The 18,070-nt window shown below is 45.7% G+C and overlaps 1 protein-coding gene across 1 annotated transcript; it reads right to left on the bottom strand.

Annotated features, from left to right (window-relative positions):
• Positions 1-355: 355 nt before the first annotated feature.
• Positions 356-17,603, bottom strand: LOC128899317 (olfactory receptor 14A16-like). The gene is made up of 2 exons (XM_054177696.1): positions 17,058-17,603; positions 356-373 (listed from the first exon to the last, which is right to left on the bottom strand). The coding sequence occupies exons 1-2, from the start codon at positions 17,601-17,603 to the stop codon at positions 356-358; spliced, it is 564 nt and encodes a 187-aa protein (XP_054033671.1).
• Positions 17,604-18,070: the final 467 nt, after the last annotated feature.

The raw sequence follows: 18,070 nt of genomic DNA on the forward strand, positions 1-18,070 counted from the left end.
GGCAGTGCCCCGAGCCTCATCAGGCTGAAGCAGCCTCAAACTCTCCTCAGAGATGTCCATCTCCATCCTGGCAGATCTCCTCTGCAGTCTCTGAAGTTCCTCCCTTCTCTGTCAGACTGCAGAACCCCACACCTAGACACCAAGCATCCAGATGTGGCCACAGCTGTGCTGAGTCCAGGGGAGGACAACTCCTGTGTCTGGGTGGCAAAACTCCTGCCACAGCCCAGCTGCGGTTGCCCTTCTTCCCTGTGTGCTGGGTCTGCTCCATCCCAGGGTATTTGGAATGGTTCCTCCCAGATGCTGTGGTGCCTTTCTGACGGGGGATGGGACACACCAGAACCTCCATCTCCAACGACTAGGCAGACTCTTTGTACTGGGGTGGGGCCCAGTCTGTCAGGGAGTGGGAAAGGGGATATAGATTGTATGGGAAAGAGACACAGATGAGTGGTTGGAAGGCTTCAGGTGGTGTAGCCTTTCCTGGGAGTGGGCACAATCTGTACTAGGAAGGAGTCCTGTTATGGCTGTTATTAACATTTAATAGTTCGCTGTTGGCAACAGAGAATGGAGTCAATATGGATGACCAATGTGATCTAGAATTGTTCCTTTTGGTATCAAAATGAAAACATGATATTCTAAACGAATTTCATTGGTAGATTGGTAGAATGCAACTTTAAGTTTTAGTGCAGTGGGAATTTTTCTCAGTTCCAGCCTGTCTGCTGCTCAGCACAGTAGCCAGAGCTGACCTTGAGATAAGCAAAACTAATCCCTGCATGTGCTTTTGAAGCCTAATAATATCTCTTTTCCTTAATAACTGCCTTTCTTTCTCTCTCTAACCCCTTTTAGGGAAAAAAGGAGAGATAGGGGGGAGAGAGGGAGTTACAGGGAGGGAAACCCTCCTCTTCTAGAGGAGGGAATTTTGTTGTGTTATTTTTCTTTGCTGGATATTTCTGTATATGTATTGTAAATACTGTATATACTGTGTTATATATAACCTGCATTCCATATATGCTTGTAAATATAGCTTTGCTTCTCCGACTGAGTTTAGCTGTGGTTTCTTTCTCTGTGGGGGAGGGAGAGCTAGGCCTGCTCTCAACCCACCCCATTACTGTTATAGATCATTGGTCAAACTACTAATGACATGCGAGGCTGTTGATGCAGGTGTGTGTCCTGTTATTGCCAGATAACTCTCTGTGTTTATAGCTACCAGTGCCCTGCTTTAGTTACATGCTGCAGGCACAGCACTGTTTGGCTACACTGCTAGCCACTTCTGCACTTATGCTGAGCATGGCCTACCACCATGTCAGGCTCTAAGTTTATACTGCCAGATTGCTCACACTGCTTACTGCCACCATTGCCACAGATCCCCCTTTTTGTTTTTGTGAGCAATCTGGTCATGGGAGTTGTTCCCATCCCATACAAGATACTCTTCGCATACACAGAAGCAAGCAAGGTAAAGCTAAGCTGTATAGCGAAAGCAAGAGTTCTGTAGTGCAGCATGTCTAACAGACTGATGTAACCCATACAAGGCACAAAGCTTAAGTTGAGCTAATTAGAACATTCTAACAGAGCTGGCATAATACATGGTCAAAGATAACAGACATTGTAAAGAAGAACTTAGATCTTAATAGTTCTGATCTTTACATTTCACTCTTCTTATTGACAGAGAAGACTTGATTATGCCTGAGCAGAGATTGAGGGAGCTGGGGTTGCTTAGTCTGGAGAGGAGGAGACTCAGGGGTGACCTTATTGCTCTCTACAACTACCTGAAGGGGGGTTGTAGTGAGGCAGAGGTTGGTCTCTTCTCCCAGACAACCAGTACCAGAACAAGAGGGCACAGTCTCAGGCTGCGTCAGGGGAGGTTTAGGCTGGAGGTTAGGAGGAAGTTTTACACAGAGAGAGTGATTGCCCATTGGAATGGGCTGCCTGAGGAGGTGGTGGGGTCGCCGTCGCTGGGGGTGTTCAGGGCTAGGCTTGACAGGATGCTTGGTTCCATGGTTTAGTTGATTGGGTAGTTAGATGATAGGTTGGACACGATGATCTCAAAGGTCTCTTCCAACCTGGTCTATTCTATTCTATTCTATTCTATTCTATTCTATTCATTGCACACAGAGATTGAGGCACAAATGCAATCCTCAGCACTGTCTTTTACAATCTGCTTTAGGGGTATATTGCATCTTTATTTTCTCTAGGATGGTCAAAAATCATGAATTGTTTAATGGTAGCAAGATCTCTTTAATCTGTAATGGTAGATCTGTCCAGGCTCTAGCTTCACAGACAGAAAACTTGCAGGCAAACAGCAAGAGCAAAGAAGCTTCATTGCTTTGCCCAATATAAAATTACACATAATAATGTGGTTTTGCTCATCCTAGTAATACTGATCCCTTAATATTCACACAACAGTTAAGTAGTCACGGCACTCGGTTATAAGTTAGATGCTTTCTGTTGACATCTTGGACCATCGTGACAGTCATTGAGGTCAGTGCTAGGCAGGTTTGCTGATTGTCATCTTCATGACAGTTGTGCTGTGTTTGTGTGTCTTGCGGTGAGAGGGTTGCAGCACTTTACAAAGTTGATGTTTCTAGGTGTTGACATGAGCTAACTAGCTCTTGTTGGTACCATTAAAAGACTTTTTTACTATGGGGTAGTCTCTCTTTTCCCTTTTTCTTTTTAGGTATTTGTTTGTTTTTGTTTTCAGCCTAAAATGCAAATGCATGTTGTGTTATAACAAATTATTGTGATCAATGTTCAACTGCATGGGAAATGCTGTTCCTTCATATTCTTGATTCTTGATTCTTCTGCTGCTGTTTATTGCAATGATTGCAATTAACATGGGGTAGTTATTTCTTGCTGGTATCATTAAAACTTTTTTTTTTCCCTTAATGTAATGTATTTTTCTGATTTTTTTAATTTTCTTTTTTTTTAAATTTTAAGTGTTTTTTTAATTTTTTTGCATTTTTTCTTAATTTTATTTAAAAATATTTTAAATTAATTTATTTTTAATCAAATTTTTATTTTTTTTGTTACATATATGTTTAAAATTTTGAATTTTAATTAATTTTTGGGGTTTTGTATGTTTGTTTTATTTAATCTATTATTTAATTTTTCTCTATTTTTTAATTTTTTTAAATTTTATTTTAAAATTATTTTTAATTTAATGTTTTATTATTTTTTAATCTAATATTTAATTTTGGTTTTTATACCTTTTTAATGTATTTTTAAAATTTCTTTTTTTCTTTATATATTTTTTTGGTCTAAAATTTTTAATTTTTTAAAAAATCTAATTTAATTTCATTATTAATATTTTTTTTCAAATTTAATTTTCAATTTAATTTTATTTTTTTATTTCCATTTTTAATTTTCTTTACCTAACTTTTAAATTTACTTTATTTGTTAATCTATTTTTTGTTGTTTTAAATTTAATTTTTTATATATTTCTTTCTTTTAATTATTTCTTTGAAATTGTTTTTAGTTTTAATTTTAATTTTTTGCCTTCTTATTTTTTTTTACCTTTTTTTATTTCAATGTTTTCCTTATTTTTCATGTTAATAGTTTTTTTAATATATTTTTTTGTTTTAATCTAGTAGTCCCTATCTTAATAATCCTTATTTTTTTGCTAATAATCCTTAGATTTTTTGTTAATTGTTATTTTTGTTAGTTATTGTGGTCGTTTGAGGCTGTGCCTTTAAGAACAAACACTGCTGGAACACACTGGCTAATGTTTTTTGGTACTAGAACCAAAACATTCTGATATTCTAAACGAATTTCATTGGTTGATAAACAAAAATTCAGCTTTAGATTGTGAAGCGGTTGGAAAATTTTTTCCTCAGTTCAGTTCGGTTTGGGAGTTGGGGGAGTTTGGTGTTTCAGCCTGTTCTCCCTGCCTGCTTCTTCTGCGAACTGCTGGACTTGGCCTTCAGATAAGCAAACACTAATCCTGCATGGGCTTTTGAAGCTTGCTAACAACTCTTTTCCTTAGTAACTTGCCTTTCTCTCTCTCTAACCCCTTTTTGGGGAAAAAAGGGAGGTAAGGGGGGGAGAGAGGGGGTTCCAAAGAGGGGATCCCTCCCTGAGGGAGGGATTTTTTGTTGTGTTATTTGTCTTTGCTGTGTATTTCTGTGTATATATTGTAAATACCTGTATATATTGTGTTATATATAATGCTTGTAAATATATAGCTTTTGCTCTTCGACTGAGTTAGCTGTGGTTTCTTACTCTGTGGAGGAGGGAGAGCTAAGCCCTCTCTCAACCTACCACATTTATTGGCTGCCCAACTCGGGGCTTGTTGACAAATTAGTTTGATTTATTGCTTGCTTAAGTCGAACGAGCAAACATGAAGGTGTTTTGGCTTTTTGAGCGTCTGTTCTTCTCGGTCTTTGGTGTATTGATCTACAAGTATTGCCTGGGTATGATTATCGATAAGATAGGTAAATATATAATGCAAAAATTATATTTGTGGTTTAAGTACAAGATTCGGCTTCTGTATGATCAGTGCCTGGAATTCTTTTATGTTAAAAAGTACAGGAATGTTACATCTAGCACACTCCCTATTGAGATAAAAGAGTTTAAGATTCCGCTCGGTGAAAGGGTAATTTTAAGTGATGGCTGGGATCCAAAGCTGATTTTCTTGATGTGTGTAGTCCTGCTGCTGATGATAATTAATGTGTATTTGTTGGTAGCACTATACCGGGAGAAAAAAGTGTCCAAGGCATGTTTTGTTATAAAACGGAGGGTTAAGAGACGAAAACGCCACCCTAGCTCTGTTTCAGGAACATCCAGTGAGGATGATAATGGAGAATCTGTGTCAGTTAAAGATAAAGCTAAAAAGTCAATCGGCAAGGCAGCTCTGAATAGCAATGGTGATGATTCTGGCAAGCAGCCAGGGGCTACAGTAGCCCCAAACATGGCGGCTCCTGTGTCCCAGGCAGCCACCATTAACGAGGCAAAGTCATTTCCTCCTTCTTCCATGGCAGGAGCGGAAGCGTCCTCCAAAGCAACTAATCTGTCTCAAAGCTTATCAGCTTCTGATAATAAGGCAGCTGGAAACCCAAACACAGCTCCAGTAAAGCAAGTAGCAGTTTTAACAACAAGGAAGGGTAAGACTAAAGCTGATTCAGGAGCTGACGGGGATGCACAGCAAGGTTCTTCTGCTGGGGAGGAAGAGAAAATCTGTCTTAAAAATATAGCTGAGTTATTGAGATCATCAGAGGATCGAGATGCATCTCTTGGTAGGACAGCAGCTAGTGGTGGTGCCTCTCAGCTTAAAGGGATCCTTGAGAGAGTGACAGAAAGGTTGTTGGGACCACAAGTTGAGGAACAGGAGGCAGAGGAGCAAGAACAAGATGACATAACCGACTGCTCTTCACCACGTGAGGAGCTTAGAAATGTGAGAAAAGACTATCTCAGAGCAGATAAGGAGCCAGTTCTCGCTTGGCTTGGTAGATGCTATGATACAGGTGCTCCAGCTCTAATGGTTGGAGACAAGTCAGCAGCCCAGCTAGGAACTCTCTCAAAGGATAATGGAATAGATAGACATCTAGGCAAGGCTCTCGGTAAGGTTAATCTGTGGATACGCCTTCTAATGGCGGTTCTCATGAGATACCCTTCCCGAGATGATCTTCCATGGAATCCTAAGCCCTGGACTACCATAGATGAGGGAATCAAGCGTCTGAGAGAATTTGCTGTTAGAGAGGTACTCTATGGTGAACATGAATCTCTGAATCCTGATGATGTTCCTGTAGGAAATGGTCTTGCTAAAAAGCTCATCAAGCTTGCTCCTTCCAATTATGCAAACATTCTGGCAAGCAGAATTGTAGCAAGAAATTATGGTGGAGCTCCTCTTACGGTTGGCCAATTCACTGATCAATTGAGACAATTGGATGATAGCATGACACGTGTTTCTTTGGTTTCAGCCATTGAAACTCTGTCTGGAAAACTGGAGAATTGCATGAAAGAGCTGAAGGATGAATTTAAAAACACCATCTCCCAATTGGCACAAAGAGATGATTCCAATTCTTCCTCCAGGTGGGTACAGGTTTCATCTGTGAGGAATAGACATCCTCCAAGGAGGTCATTCCAAAACAGATCAAACCAAAACAGACCACCAAGGCAGTCACGTAGGACTATTTGGATTACCCTGCGTGATCAGTTTGGTGAGAACATGAACAGGTGGGATGGTCAACCAACTTCTAATCTTTTCAGGAGACTGAGAGAACTGCAAAGTGGCAGAACCCGAGGTAGCAATACCAGAAGGGTAGCTGTTACTTCTACAGTTCCCCAGGACAACTCTAGTAGCTCCAACAGTGGCTCCAGTTCTAACATTGCACAGTGTGCTCGTTGCACCTGTGGACATGTTCCCCATAACTAGGGGTGCCCTGCCTCCCGCCAGGGGGAGGAGAGGGGTAATACAGATAACAGAATCTATTGGGATGTGTACATCCAGTGGCCTGGCACTTCACACTTTCAGAAGTACAGGGCCTTGGTTGACACAGGAGCTCAGTGCACCATATTGCCATCAAATTATCAGGGATCAGAGTCCATAACTATTCTGGGAGTCACTGGTGGATCTCAAGAGTTAAGTAAAGTGGAGGTTAATATAAGCTTAACTGGTAAACAATGGAAAAAGCATACAGTTGTGACCGGACCTGATGCACCTTGTATTTTGGGAATTGATTTTCTGAGAGAAGGGCGTTTCAAAGACCCTAAAGGTTACAAATGGGCTTTTGGAGTAGCTTCTGTAGAAATTGATGGACAAAAACTGAAGCTGTCTGCTAGACCTGAGCTTTCTGATGAATCTGCAGTTGTGGGACAACACAAGATTCAGGACATTAAGTTGCCGGTTGCTTCTCGGACTGTGCATCACAGACAATACAGAACCAACCGTGACTCTTTGTTGCCCATTCAGAATCTGATTCGTCAGTTGGAGAGTCAGAAAGTCATCAGCAAAACTCATTCACCTTTCAACAGTCCAGTGTGGCCTGTGCGAAAGCCGAATGGAGACTGGCGTCTGACAGTGGACTACCGAGCCCTGAATGAAGTAACTCCGCCTATGAGTGCAGCAGTACCAGACATGATGGAACTCCAGTATGAGCTGGAATCCAAAGAGGCCAAATGGTATGCTACCATAGACATTGCTAATGCCTTCTTCTCTATTCCCATAGCAGAGGAATGCAGGCCTCAGTTTGCTTTCACCTGGAGAGGAATCCAGTACACTTTCAACAGACTGCCAATGGGCTGGATCCACAGCTCCAGCATCTGTCATGCAGTAATCCATGATGCTCTGGAGGAAGGTGGTGCTCCAGAACACATCCAGTTCATCGATGATATCATCGTCTGGGGTAAAACTGCTGAGGAAGTCTTCGAGAAAGGTAACAAAATCATGGACATTCTCCTGAATGCAGGTTTTGCCATCAAGAGAGACAAAGTGAAAGGTCCTACCACAGAGATCCAGTTTCTGGGAGTGCAGTGGCAGGATGGACGCCGACACATTCCAGTGGATGTGGTAAATAGAGTCTCTACCATGGCAAATCCCACGAACAAGCAAGAAACTCTACGTTTCTTGGGGATAGTGGGATTTTGGAGACTACACATTCCTGGATACAGTCAGATTGTGAAACCTCTGTATGATGTGACTCGAAAGAGGAACAGTTTCCACTGGGGACCTGAACAACAAGCAGCCTTTGACCAGATAAAGCAAGAAGTAGTCCAAGCAGTGGGTCTGGGACCTGTGCGAGATGGTCCAGACATTAAGAACATTTTGTACACGGCTGCAGGTGACAATGGTCCAACCTGGTGCTTGTGGCAAAAAGCTCCAGGTGAGACACGTGGACGACCTCTTGGTTTCTGGAGTCGAGGTTACAGAGGTTCAGAGGCTAATTACACTCCAACAGAGAAAGAGATTCTAGCTGCCTATGAAGGAGTGAAAGCAGCGTCTGAAGTAATTGGAACTGAATCACAACTTCTCTTAGCTCCCAGATTACCAGTTTTGAATTGGATGTTCAAAGGCAAGGGTTCCACACCACATCATGCTACAGATTCCACCTGGTCTAAGTGGATGGCCCTGATAACACAGAGAGCTCGAATGGGAAATCTTGAAAGACCTGGTCTGGTGGAGGTGATCTCAAGTTGGCCTGAAGATACCAACTGTGCTAAACCTCCAGAGGAGAGAGTAACTCGTGCTGAGGAAGCTCCTCCTTACAATGACCTTTCAGATGATGAAAAGAAATATGCTTTGTTCACAGACGGTTCCTGTCGTCTCGTCGGGAACAAGCGAAGGTGGAAGTCTGCCGTGTGGAGTCCAACACGCCGAGTTGCAGAGGCGAAGGATGGAGAAGGAGAATCCAGTCAGTTTGCAGAGGTAAAAGCTGTCCAGCTAGCTCTCGACGTGGCTGAACGTGAGAGATGGCCAAAGCTTTATCTCTACACCGACTCATGGATGGTAGCCAATGCTCTATGGGGTTGGCTAAAGAACTGGAAAAAGAATGGCTGGCAGAGGAAAGGAAAACCCATCTGGGCAGCTGAACTGTGGCAAGACATTACTGATCGAATCGAGAGAATTCCAGTGAAAGTGAGACACATTGATGCTCACATTCCTAAGAGCAAAGCTACTGAGGAACAGCAGCACAACCATCAGGCAGATCTAGCTGCAAGAGTTTCTCAAGTAGACAAGGACTCTGAACTTGATCTCGACTGGAAACACCGAGGTGAGATATTCTTAGCTCGGTGGGCTCACGATTCGTCAGGTCATCAAGGCAGAGATGCAACATACCAATGGGCTCGTGACAGATCCATAGACATTTCCATGGATGCCATCACACAAGTCATCCATGACTGTGACATTTGTGCTGCTATTAAGCAGGCAAAGAGAATTAAGCCCTTGTGGTATGGTGACAGATGGTCCAAATACAGGTATGGTGAAGCTTGGCAGATTGACTACATCACTCTACCACGTTCTCGTTCTGGTAAGCAGTATGTGCTTACTATGGTAGAGGCAAACACTGGATGGCTGGAAACTTACGCAGTCCCACATGCAACTGCACGCAACACCATTCTCGGTCTGGAGAGACAGATCCTGTGGAGACACGGAACTCCAGAGAGGATTGAGTCAGACAACGGAACTCACTTCAAGAACAACCTTGTAAAGAGCTGGGCAAAAGAGCACGGTATTGAGTGGATTTTCCATATTCCTTACTATGCACCAGCTGCAGGGAAGATTGAACGCTACAACGGTTTGTTGAAGACCACTCTCAAAGCCATGGGAGGTGGATCTTTGAAAAACTGGGAGAAACATTTAGCACAAGCAACCTGGCTGGTGAACAGTAGAGGTTCAGTGAACCGAGCTGGACCTGCACATTCTGATCTGCTACAGAAAGTAGAAGGTGATAGAGTTCCTGTTGTTAGGGAAAAGAATCTGTTAGGTAAAACTGTTTGGGTATTTTCGCCCTCAGGAGAGGCTAAACCTGTCCGAGGGGTGGTTTCAGCAGAAGGTCCGGGTCACACTTATTGGGTAATGCAAGAGAATGGTGAAATTCAGTGTATTCCACAAAGAGATTTAACTTTAGCTGAGAGAGTTTAATTTCAGAATGTTGTACAGCTACAGCGCGTCCAAAGGAAAGAGTCCCTGAGGAATCTACGGTGCACGAACCCGGAGAACCCTGAGAGCCCTGAGTCAACTGAGAGTCCCTGAGTCCCTGTTTCCCTTTTTCTTCGCTTTGTCTGCGGAGAGACAAACTGTTTTCCATTTTCTTGATTTTGGATTTTCTTGGACTTCTGAATCATCTACATCTGAGTATAGCCGGAATGGACGATGAACTACTTAACTTACGAACTGTAAATATTGTTCTGGATTGGATGGACAGTACGAACAGCCAATGAAATTGTTTAGAAAGGGATGGACTGTGGTCGTTTGAGGCTGTGCCTTTAAGAACAAACACTGCTGGAACACACTGGCTAATGTTTTTGGTACTAGAACCAAAACATTCTGATATTCTAAATGAATTTCATTGGTTGATAAACGAAAATTCAGCTTTAGATTGTGAAGCGGTTGGAAAATTTTTTCCTCAGTTCAGTTCGGTTTGGGAGTTGGGGGAGTTTGGTGTTTCAGCCTGTTCTCCCTGCCTGCTTCTTCTGCGAACTGCTGGACTTGGCCTTCAGATAAGCAAACACTAATCCTGCATGGGCTTTTGAAGCTTGCTAACAACTCTTTTCCTTAGTAACTTGCCTTTCTCTCTCTCTAACCCCTTTTTGGGGAAAAAGGGAGGTAAGGGGGGGAGAGAGGGGGTTCCAAAGAGGGGATCCCTCCCTGAGGGAGGGATTTTTTGTTGTGTTATTTGTCTTTGCTGTGTATTTCTGTGTATATATTGTAAATACCTGTATATATTGTGTTATATATAACCTGCTTTCCATATATGCTTGTAAATATATAGCTTTTGCTCTTCGACTGAGTTAGCTGTGGTTTCTTACTCTGTGGAGGAGGGAGAGCTAAGCCCTCTCTCAACCTACCACAAGTACGAACAGCCAATGAAATTGTTTAGAAGGGTGGACTGTGACCGTTTGAGGCTGTGCCTTTAAGAAAGGGACAGTGCTGGGACACTCTGGCTGAATATTTTTGTAAATATTGATACTCTAAACAAATTTCATTGGTAGATTGGTAGAATGTAACTTTAAGTTTTAGTGCAGCTGGAAGTTTCCTCAGTTCAGTTCCTCTTCGCTCTCCCTTTCCAGCCTGTCTGCTTCTGGGCATCTGGCCAGAAGGGCCACAGATAACAGATAAGCATTAATCCAGCACTAATATTTCTTGCTACTAAAATTCTTCTTTTCTAATAATTGCCTCTCTGTGGTGGTTTGAAAGGAAAGGCTCTGCTTTCCCTCCCCCACTGAGAAAGAGACCACGGCTAAACCCAGTCGGAGAAATGAGATTATATTTTACAAGGAAACAGATTATATGTAACACAACAAATACAGGGATTTTACAATATATACAAGAATATACAGGGCCTGAACTCAACCAGAAACCAGACCCCCCACAGAGGGGGCTTCCCCCTGTGCTCCCTTCACCCCCCTACCTCCCTTCTCCCCCAAAAGAGGTAGAAAAGAGATGTGGACGGTTAACAGGGCAGGAAAGGAAGAAAGGCCTGGCACAGGAGTTAATATCTTATCTTAGTTGGCCAGAATCCCAGAAGCAGATCCAGCCGAGAGGGACAGCGAAGAAAGGAAGACTGAGAGAAAGTTCCCAGCTTCCCTGGGTCCAATCTCACCTCCCACCTCAACTTGGCTAATGAAATTCGTTTAGAATACCAAAATATTTTATAAACACTTAGCCAGTGTGCCCCTTCCTTAAAGGCACAGCGTCAAATGGCCACACTCTCTAACCCTCTTTGGGAAAAAAGGGAGGCAGGGAGGAGAGAGAGGGAGTACAGCGGGGAACCCCCTCTGTCCAGAGGTTTTGTTCCTGTTATCCTTCTTGCCTGTATATTTCTGTATATATTGTAAATTCTGTATATTTTTGTACATAAATTCCCTGGGTCTCAAATAGCTTTGTAAATACAGCATTCCCTTTTGCTTCACTGGCTGAGTTAGCTGTGGGTTTTCCTTACTTCTTCTTAGTGGGGGAGGGAAAGCTGGACCTTCTCTCTCAACCCACCACAGCTGTCAGTTCGTGGCTTGGACCGCAACACTCTGTGCTGGGTTAGGAACTGGCTGGAGGGCCGAGCCCAGAGAGTGGTGGTGAATGGTGCCACAGCCAGCTGGCAGGCAGGCACTAGTGGTGTCCCCCAGGGATCAGGGCTGGGCCCCATCCTCTTTAATATCTTCATTGATGATATGGGTGAGAGGGTTGAGTTAGTCATCAGCAAATTTGCCTATGACACCAAGTTGGGAGCAGATGTTGATCAGTTAGAGGGCAGAAGGGCTCTGCAGAGGAACCTCTACCGTCTGGACAGATGGGCAGAGTCCAACAGGATGGCATTTAACAAGTCCAAGTGCCAGGTGCTGCACTTTGGCCTTGGCAACCCCATGCAGAGCAACAGGCTGGGGTCAGCATGGCTGAGAGCTGCCAAACAGAGAGGGACCCGGGGGTGCTGATTGACAGCAGCCTAAACATGAGCCAGCAGTGTGCCCAGGTGGCCAAGAGGGCCAATGGCATCCTGGCCTGTATTAGGAATAGTATGGCCAGCAGGAGCAGGGAAGTCATTGTGCCCTTGTACTCTGCATTGGTTACGCCACACCTTGAGTACTGTGTCCAGTTCTGGGCCCCTCAGTTTAAGAAGGACATCGAGACACTTGAAGGTGTCCAGAGAAGGGCAACAAGACTGGGGAGAGGCCTTGAGCACAAGCCCTATGAGGAGAGGCTGAGGGAGCGGGATTGTTTAGCCTGGAGAAGAGGAGGCTAAGGGGAGACCTCATTGCTCTCTACAACTACCTGGTGGTTGTATCCAGGAAGGGGTTGGTCTCTTCTCCCAGGCAAGCAGCACCAGAACAAGAGGACACAGTCTCAAGCTGTGCCAGGGGAAGTTTAGGCTGGAGGTGAGGAGAAAGTTCTTCACCTAGAGAGTCATTTGTCATTGGAATAGGCTGCCCAGGGAGGTGGTGGAGTCCCCATCCCTGGAGGTGTTCAAGAGGGGATTGGATGTGGCACTTGGTGATATGGTCTAGTCATGAGGTCTGTGATGACAGGTTGGACTCGATGATCTTTGAGGTCTCTTCCAACCTTAGTGATACTGGGATACGGTAGGTTTCCAGCCACCCTGTACTTGCCTCCACCAAGGTCAGTAGGTGCTGTTTGCCACTGTGAGACCGAGGCAGGGTGATGTAGTTGATCTGCCAGGCCTCTCTGTACTTCTATTTCTACCATCTCCCCCCATCCCACAGAGGCTTCATGCACTTGGCCTACTTGATTGCAGCACAGATGTCACACTCAGGGATAACCTGTGAGATGGCCTCCAGAGAGATCTCCACTGATCTGCCCCCAGCCCACCAGGATGTGGCATCTCTCCCTTGGTGGCCAGGAGTGTCCTGGGCCCAGTGAGCTAAGAACAGCTCACCCTTGTGTTCCCAGTCCAAGTCTATTCGGGAGATTTTAGCAGCCAGATCTGCTTGGTGGTTGTGCTTGTGCTCCTCTGTGACTCTGCTCTTGGGGATGTGTGCATCCGTGTGTTGCACCTTTATTGGCAGCCTGTCCAGGCGGGCAGCAATGTCTTGCCGCAGCTGAGCAGCCCAAACAGGCTTCCCTTTCCTCTGCCACCTGTTCCTCCTCCATTCCTTCAGCCACCCCCACAAGGCATTGGCTACTATCCAGGAGTCAGTAGAGAGGTACAGCACAGGCCAGCTCTCTCATTCTGCTATATCCATGGCCAGCTGGACAGCTTTTCCCTGTGCTTGATGACTGGATCGACCTTTTCTATCCCTTGCTTCCGCCACTTGCTTTGTTGGGCTTCAGACAGCTGCCTTCCATCTCCGCTTGCTGCCTACAAGTCGGCAGGACCCATCTGTAAATAGAGCATAGCCCTTCTCATTATCAGGGAGATCATTGTATGCGGGAGCCTCCTCAGCATGGCTCACTGTCTGCTCTAGTGGCATTCCCAAGTCAGCACCCTCTGGCCAGTTGCTGATCACTTCCATCATGCCAGGGTGTTTGAAACTTCCCATCTGAGCTCGCTGAGTTATCAGGGCCATCCACTTCCTGCAGGTGGCATCTGTGGCATGATATGGGGTTGAGCCTCTCCCTTTGAACATCCAGGTCAGGGCTGGAAGCCTTGGAGCTAGAAATAGAGGTGATTCAGTCCCAATGACCTCACAGGCAGCCTGCATTTCCTTCTCTGTTGCGCTGTAGTTGGCCTTGGAACCTTTGTAGCCCTTCCTCCAGAAACCTAGGGGCCTGCCCCTGGTTTCACCAGGAGCCTTCTGCCACAAGCTCCACGTAGGACCATTCTCACCGGCCGCAGCGTACAGCACATTCTTGATCTCTGGTCCAGTTCCAACAGGTCCCAGAGCCATAGCCTGGACCATGTCTCATTTGATCTGCTTTAATGCTACCTGCTGCTCAGGTCCCCACACTAAATCATTTTTCTTCCTTGTTACATGGAAGAGAGGTTTCACAATTTGGCTGTACCTGGGAATGTGCATTTTCCAGAAGCCCACAAGCCCCAAAAAAGACTGTGTCTCTTTCTTATTCGTGGGTTGCACCATAGTGGCTACCCTGTTCACCACCTCCTGAGGGATGTGGCAATGGCCATCTTGCCATCTAACACCCAGGAACTGGATCTCCTTGGCAGGCCCTTTCACCTTGCTTGTCTTTATGGCAAAGCCAGCTTCCAACAGGATATCAGTTATTCTTTTACCCTTCTGGTAAACTTCCTCTGCTGTCTCACCCCATACAATGATGTCATCAATGAACTGCAGATGCTCAGGGGCTCCTCCTTTCTCTAAGGCAGTCTGGATCACCTCATGGCAGATGGTTGAGCTATGGACCCAGCCCTGAGGCAACCCATTCCATTGGTACTATACTCCCCTCCAGGTGAAAGCAAAGTGTGGCCTGCATTCTTCTGCAATTGGAATGGAGCAAAAGGCATTAGCAATGTCACTTGTGGCATACCACTTGGCCACCTTCGATTCCAGCTCATACTGCAGCTCCAGCATGTCCAGCACGGCAGCGCTGATCGGAGGAGTCACTTCAGTCAGGCCACGGTAGTCTACAGACAGTCTTAATGCTGCTGTTCATCTATGAAAAACTTGTTTCAGATGTGGGCAGCTGGGACATTAGAAGAAAACTTGTCCACAAAAAGATAATGGGTATGGGAACCTGTTCCTCTCTGGCCCCTATGCATGGTATAGTAAGAATGAAACCTCACTAAACATGGCTGCTTTGGGTTTAATAACCCAAGACCACCTCCTCCCCGAGAAGTAATTCAGGAAACAGGGAGCAGAGGGCTGTGGGAGCATGCACACAGACACAAGTGCCTCCCCACAGCACCTTTCAGGCCTATGGGGTCACTTGCGAGCAAGAGCCAGGGGCAGCGCTGGAGTGGATGTCACCACAGACATTTCACTCACCATAACACATGAAAAGGTGCATAAAGGCACATGGACCTGTGGGACATGGGCTAAAGGCCTTACTCTTAGGAAGATCTAGCACTACCTTACAAGGACTTTTTGTGCTCCCAGGGGTGATAGATTCTGATTGCCAAGGACAAATCTCTGCCATGCTTTGGACACCGTCCCCTCCAGTACCTATCCCTGCAGGGAGTCAAATAGTACAGTCAGGGCCTTTTACTGCACAGGTCCTGGCAGCTGAAGCCCAGGAAAGGGGAATGTGAGGTTTCAGTTCCACAGGGAAGCCTGAAGGCTTTTGAGCACTGACTATTTTGACTGCTCAGCCAACGATGACGTGTATGCTCAGAGCAGAGAGTGAACAGCCTAAAGAGGTGACAGTTAAGGGGTGATTGATACAGGTGAGGATGTTACAATCATATCCTCCATGCATTGGCCTTCGTCCTGGCTGACAATGTCCACAGCAGCTGCTGTGCCAGGAGTTGGGGACACAACCAGTCCACAAAGAGTGCTTCCTGTCCAGGTGGTAAGCCCTGAGGGGCAAGTGGCTACTGTTCATTCTCACATAGCTGCAGTGCCTTTGAATCCATGGGGTCAAGACATCTTAAGTATGTGGAGGGTGAATATCACTACCAACGCCCAGGATTTTTAGTAGGGGCCACTATAATTAAGGGCACATGTAGGCCTACTATCCCATTATGGTGGCTAACATTGACCCTTGTGTGGATGGATCAGTGGCCTCTACCCAACGAAAAACACAGAGCCATCAAAGACCTGCTAAAGGAACTGCTGCAGCAAATCCATTTAGAATCATCTCAGAGCCCATGGAATACCCTGGTCTTGTAATTAAGAAGAAAATCAGGGACGTGGAGGCTGCTTCAGGACTTCAGACAAGTGAATAATGTACTGGAAAGTATAGGTTCTTCACAGCCTGGAATGCCCTCACCAGCAATGATGCCTGAGAAATGGAATATCTGTATTATTGATTTGAAAGCTTGTTTCTTTATCATCCCACTGAATCCTGATGATGCTCCAAAATTTGCCTTCACAGTCCCTGTGACTAATAATAGTGAACCCAGTCAGAGGTATCAGTGGACTGTGTTGCCTCAAGGCATGAAAAACAGCCCCACAATTTGTCAATGGTATGTAGCACAGGCATTATCACATGTCAGAGCACAATATCACACCATGTAGTGCTACCACTATATGGATGCTGTGTGAATTGTTACACAGACAGAGGATATGTTGAGTGCAGTTGTGCCTAATGTGACAGAAGTGTTGAGGAAATATGGGTTAGAAATAGCCCCAGAGAAGGTGCAGCACCAAGCACCTTGCAAATAATTGGGACTAAAAAACTTAGATGAAGCAATGCAGCCACAAATGATACAAATACAGCAATCTGTGACCAGCCTTAATGATTTGCAGAAATTACTGGGAACCATAAGCTGGGTAAGCTAGGTCTTAGCACAACCCTGCTAGCTCCCTTATTTGACTTAGTGAAAGGAGACCTTGACCTTTTGTCTCCTCGATGCTTGACTGCAAAAGCACAACCTGCACTGAAGCAAGTGGAGCTCTCCATTGCCATGGGAACAAGCCCATCGGGTAGCAGAAGCAGCACCTGTCAGCATTTATGTGCTTTTCTCCCAAGGTCATCCTCTAGCTCTCATAGCACAATGGAATGGACACAGGACACATCCTTTGCATTTTCTGGAAGGGGTCTTTTTATCATTTTGCCCAAAGAAAACAGTGAGTAGTCAAATCGAACACACAGGGAGCACAGCTCCTCATGTCTGCAGCCTCTGGGTCACACCAGACAGGACAACACTGAACCAGAAAGGGTCTGAAGAAAGACATTTGTGTGGGAACAACATTCTCACAAGGGGAACAGCCCCAGCAGCAGCCAGAACTCCAGCAGCCAGGCTGGGCCTGCACTGAGTGACATCAAAACTGCTCTGCAGGAGAAGACAAAGAGTTTATTGCTTCTGAAAGCATCCAGGGATCAGTTGGCTCAGGGCAACCTTCAGCTCCTGGTTCTTCAGGCTGTAGATGAGAGGGTTCACTGCTGGAGGCACCACTGAGTACAGAACAGACACCACCAGGTCCAGGGATGGGGAGGAGATGGAGGAGGGCTTCAGGTAGGCAAAGATTACAGTGCTGACAAACAGGGAGACCACAGCCAGGTGAGGCAGGCAGGTGGCAAAGGCTTTGTGGCGTCCCTGCTGAGAGGGGATCCTCAGCACTGCCCTGAAGATCTGCACATAGGACACCACAATCAACACAAAACAGACAAACACTAAACAGGAACCGACCAAAATTACCCAAAGTTCTCTGAGGTAGGATGTGGAGCAGGAGAGCTTGAGAATCTGGGGGATTTCACAGAAGAACTGGTCCACAGCATTGCCCTGGCAGAAGGGCAGGGAAAATGTATTGGCTGTGTGCAGCAGAGCATAGAGACAGCCACAGCCCCAGACAGCTGCTGCCAGGTGGACACAAACTCTGCTGCCCAGGAGGGTCTCATAGTGCAGGGGTCTGCAGATGGCAACATAGCGATCGTAGGACATGGTGGTGAGGAGAAAATACTCTGCTGAAAGCAAAAAGACTGAGAGAAAGACCTGAATAATACATCCTGCATAGGAGATGTCCCTGGTGTCCCTCAGGAAATTGTTCATTGATTTGGGCACAGTGGTGGAGATGGCACCCAGGTCAAGGAGCGCGAGGTTGAGGAGGAAGAAGTACATGGGGGTGTGGAGGTGGTGGTCCCAGGCTATGGTGGTGATGATGAGGCCATTGCCCAGCAGGGCAGCCAGGTAGATGGCCAGGAAGAGGCAGAAGTGCAGGAGCTGCAGGTGCCCTGTGCCTGGGAATGGCAGGAGGAGGAAGTGGGTGATGGAGCTGCTGTTGGCCATCTGCTGCCTCTGGCCATGGAGACCTGTCCAAGGAGGGAAAGGCAGTGACAAGTTAGGGCACACTTCTCTCAGCCTCATTGTAACCCCTGTCCCTGAGCTGCATGAGGAATGGATCAACTCAG

Source organism: Dryobates pubescens, chromosome 43, assembly GCF_014839835.1.
Source record: "Dryobates pubescens isolate bDryPub1 chromosome 43, bDryPub1.pri, whole genome shotgun sequence".
NCBI lineage: Eukaryota > Metazoa > Chordata > Aves > Piciformes > Picidae > Dryobates > Dryobates pubescens.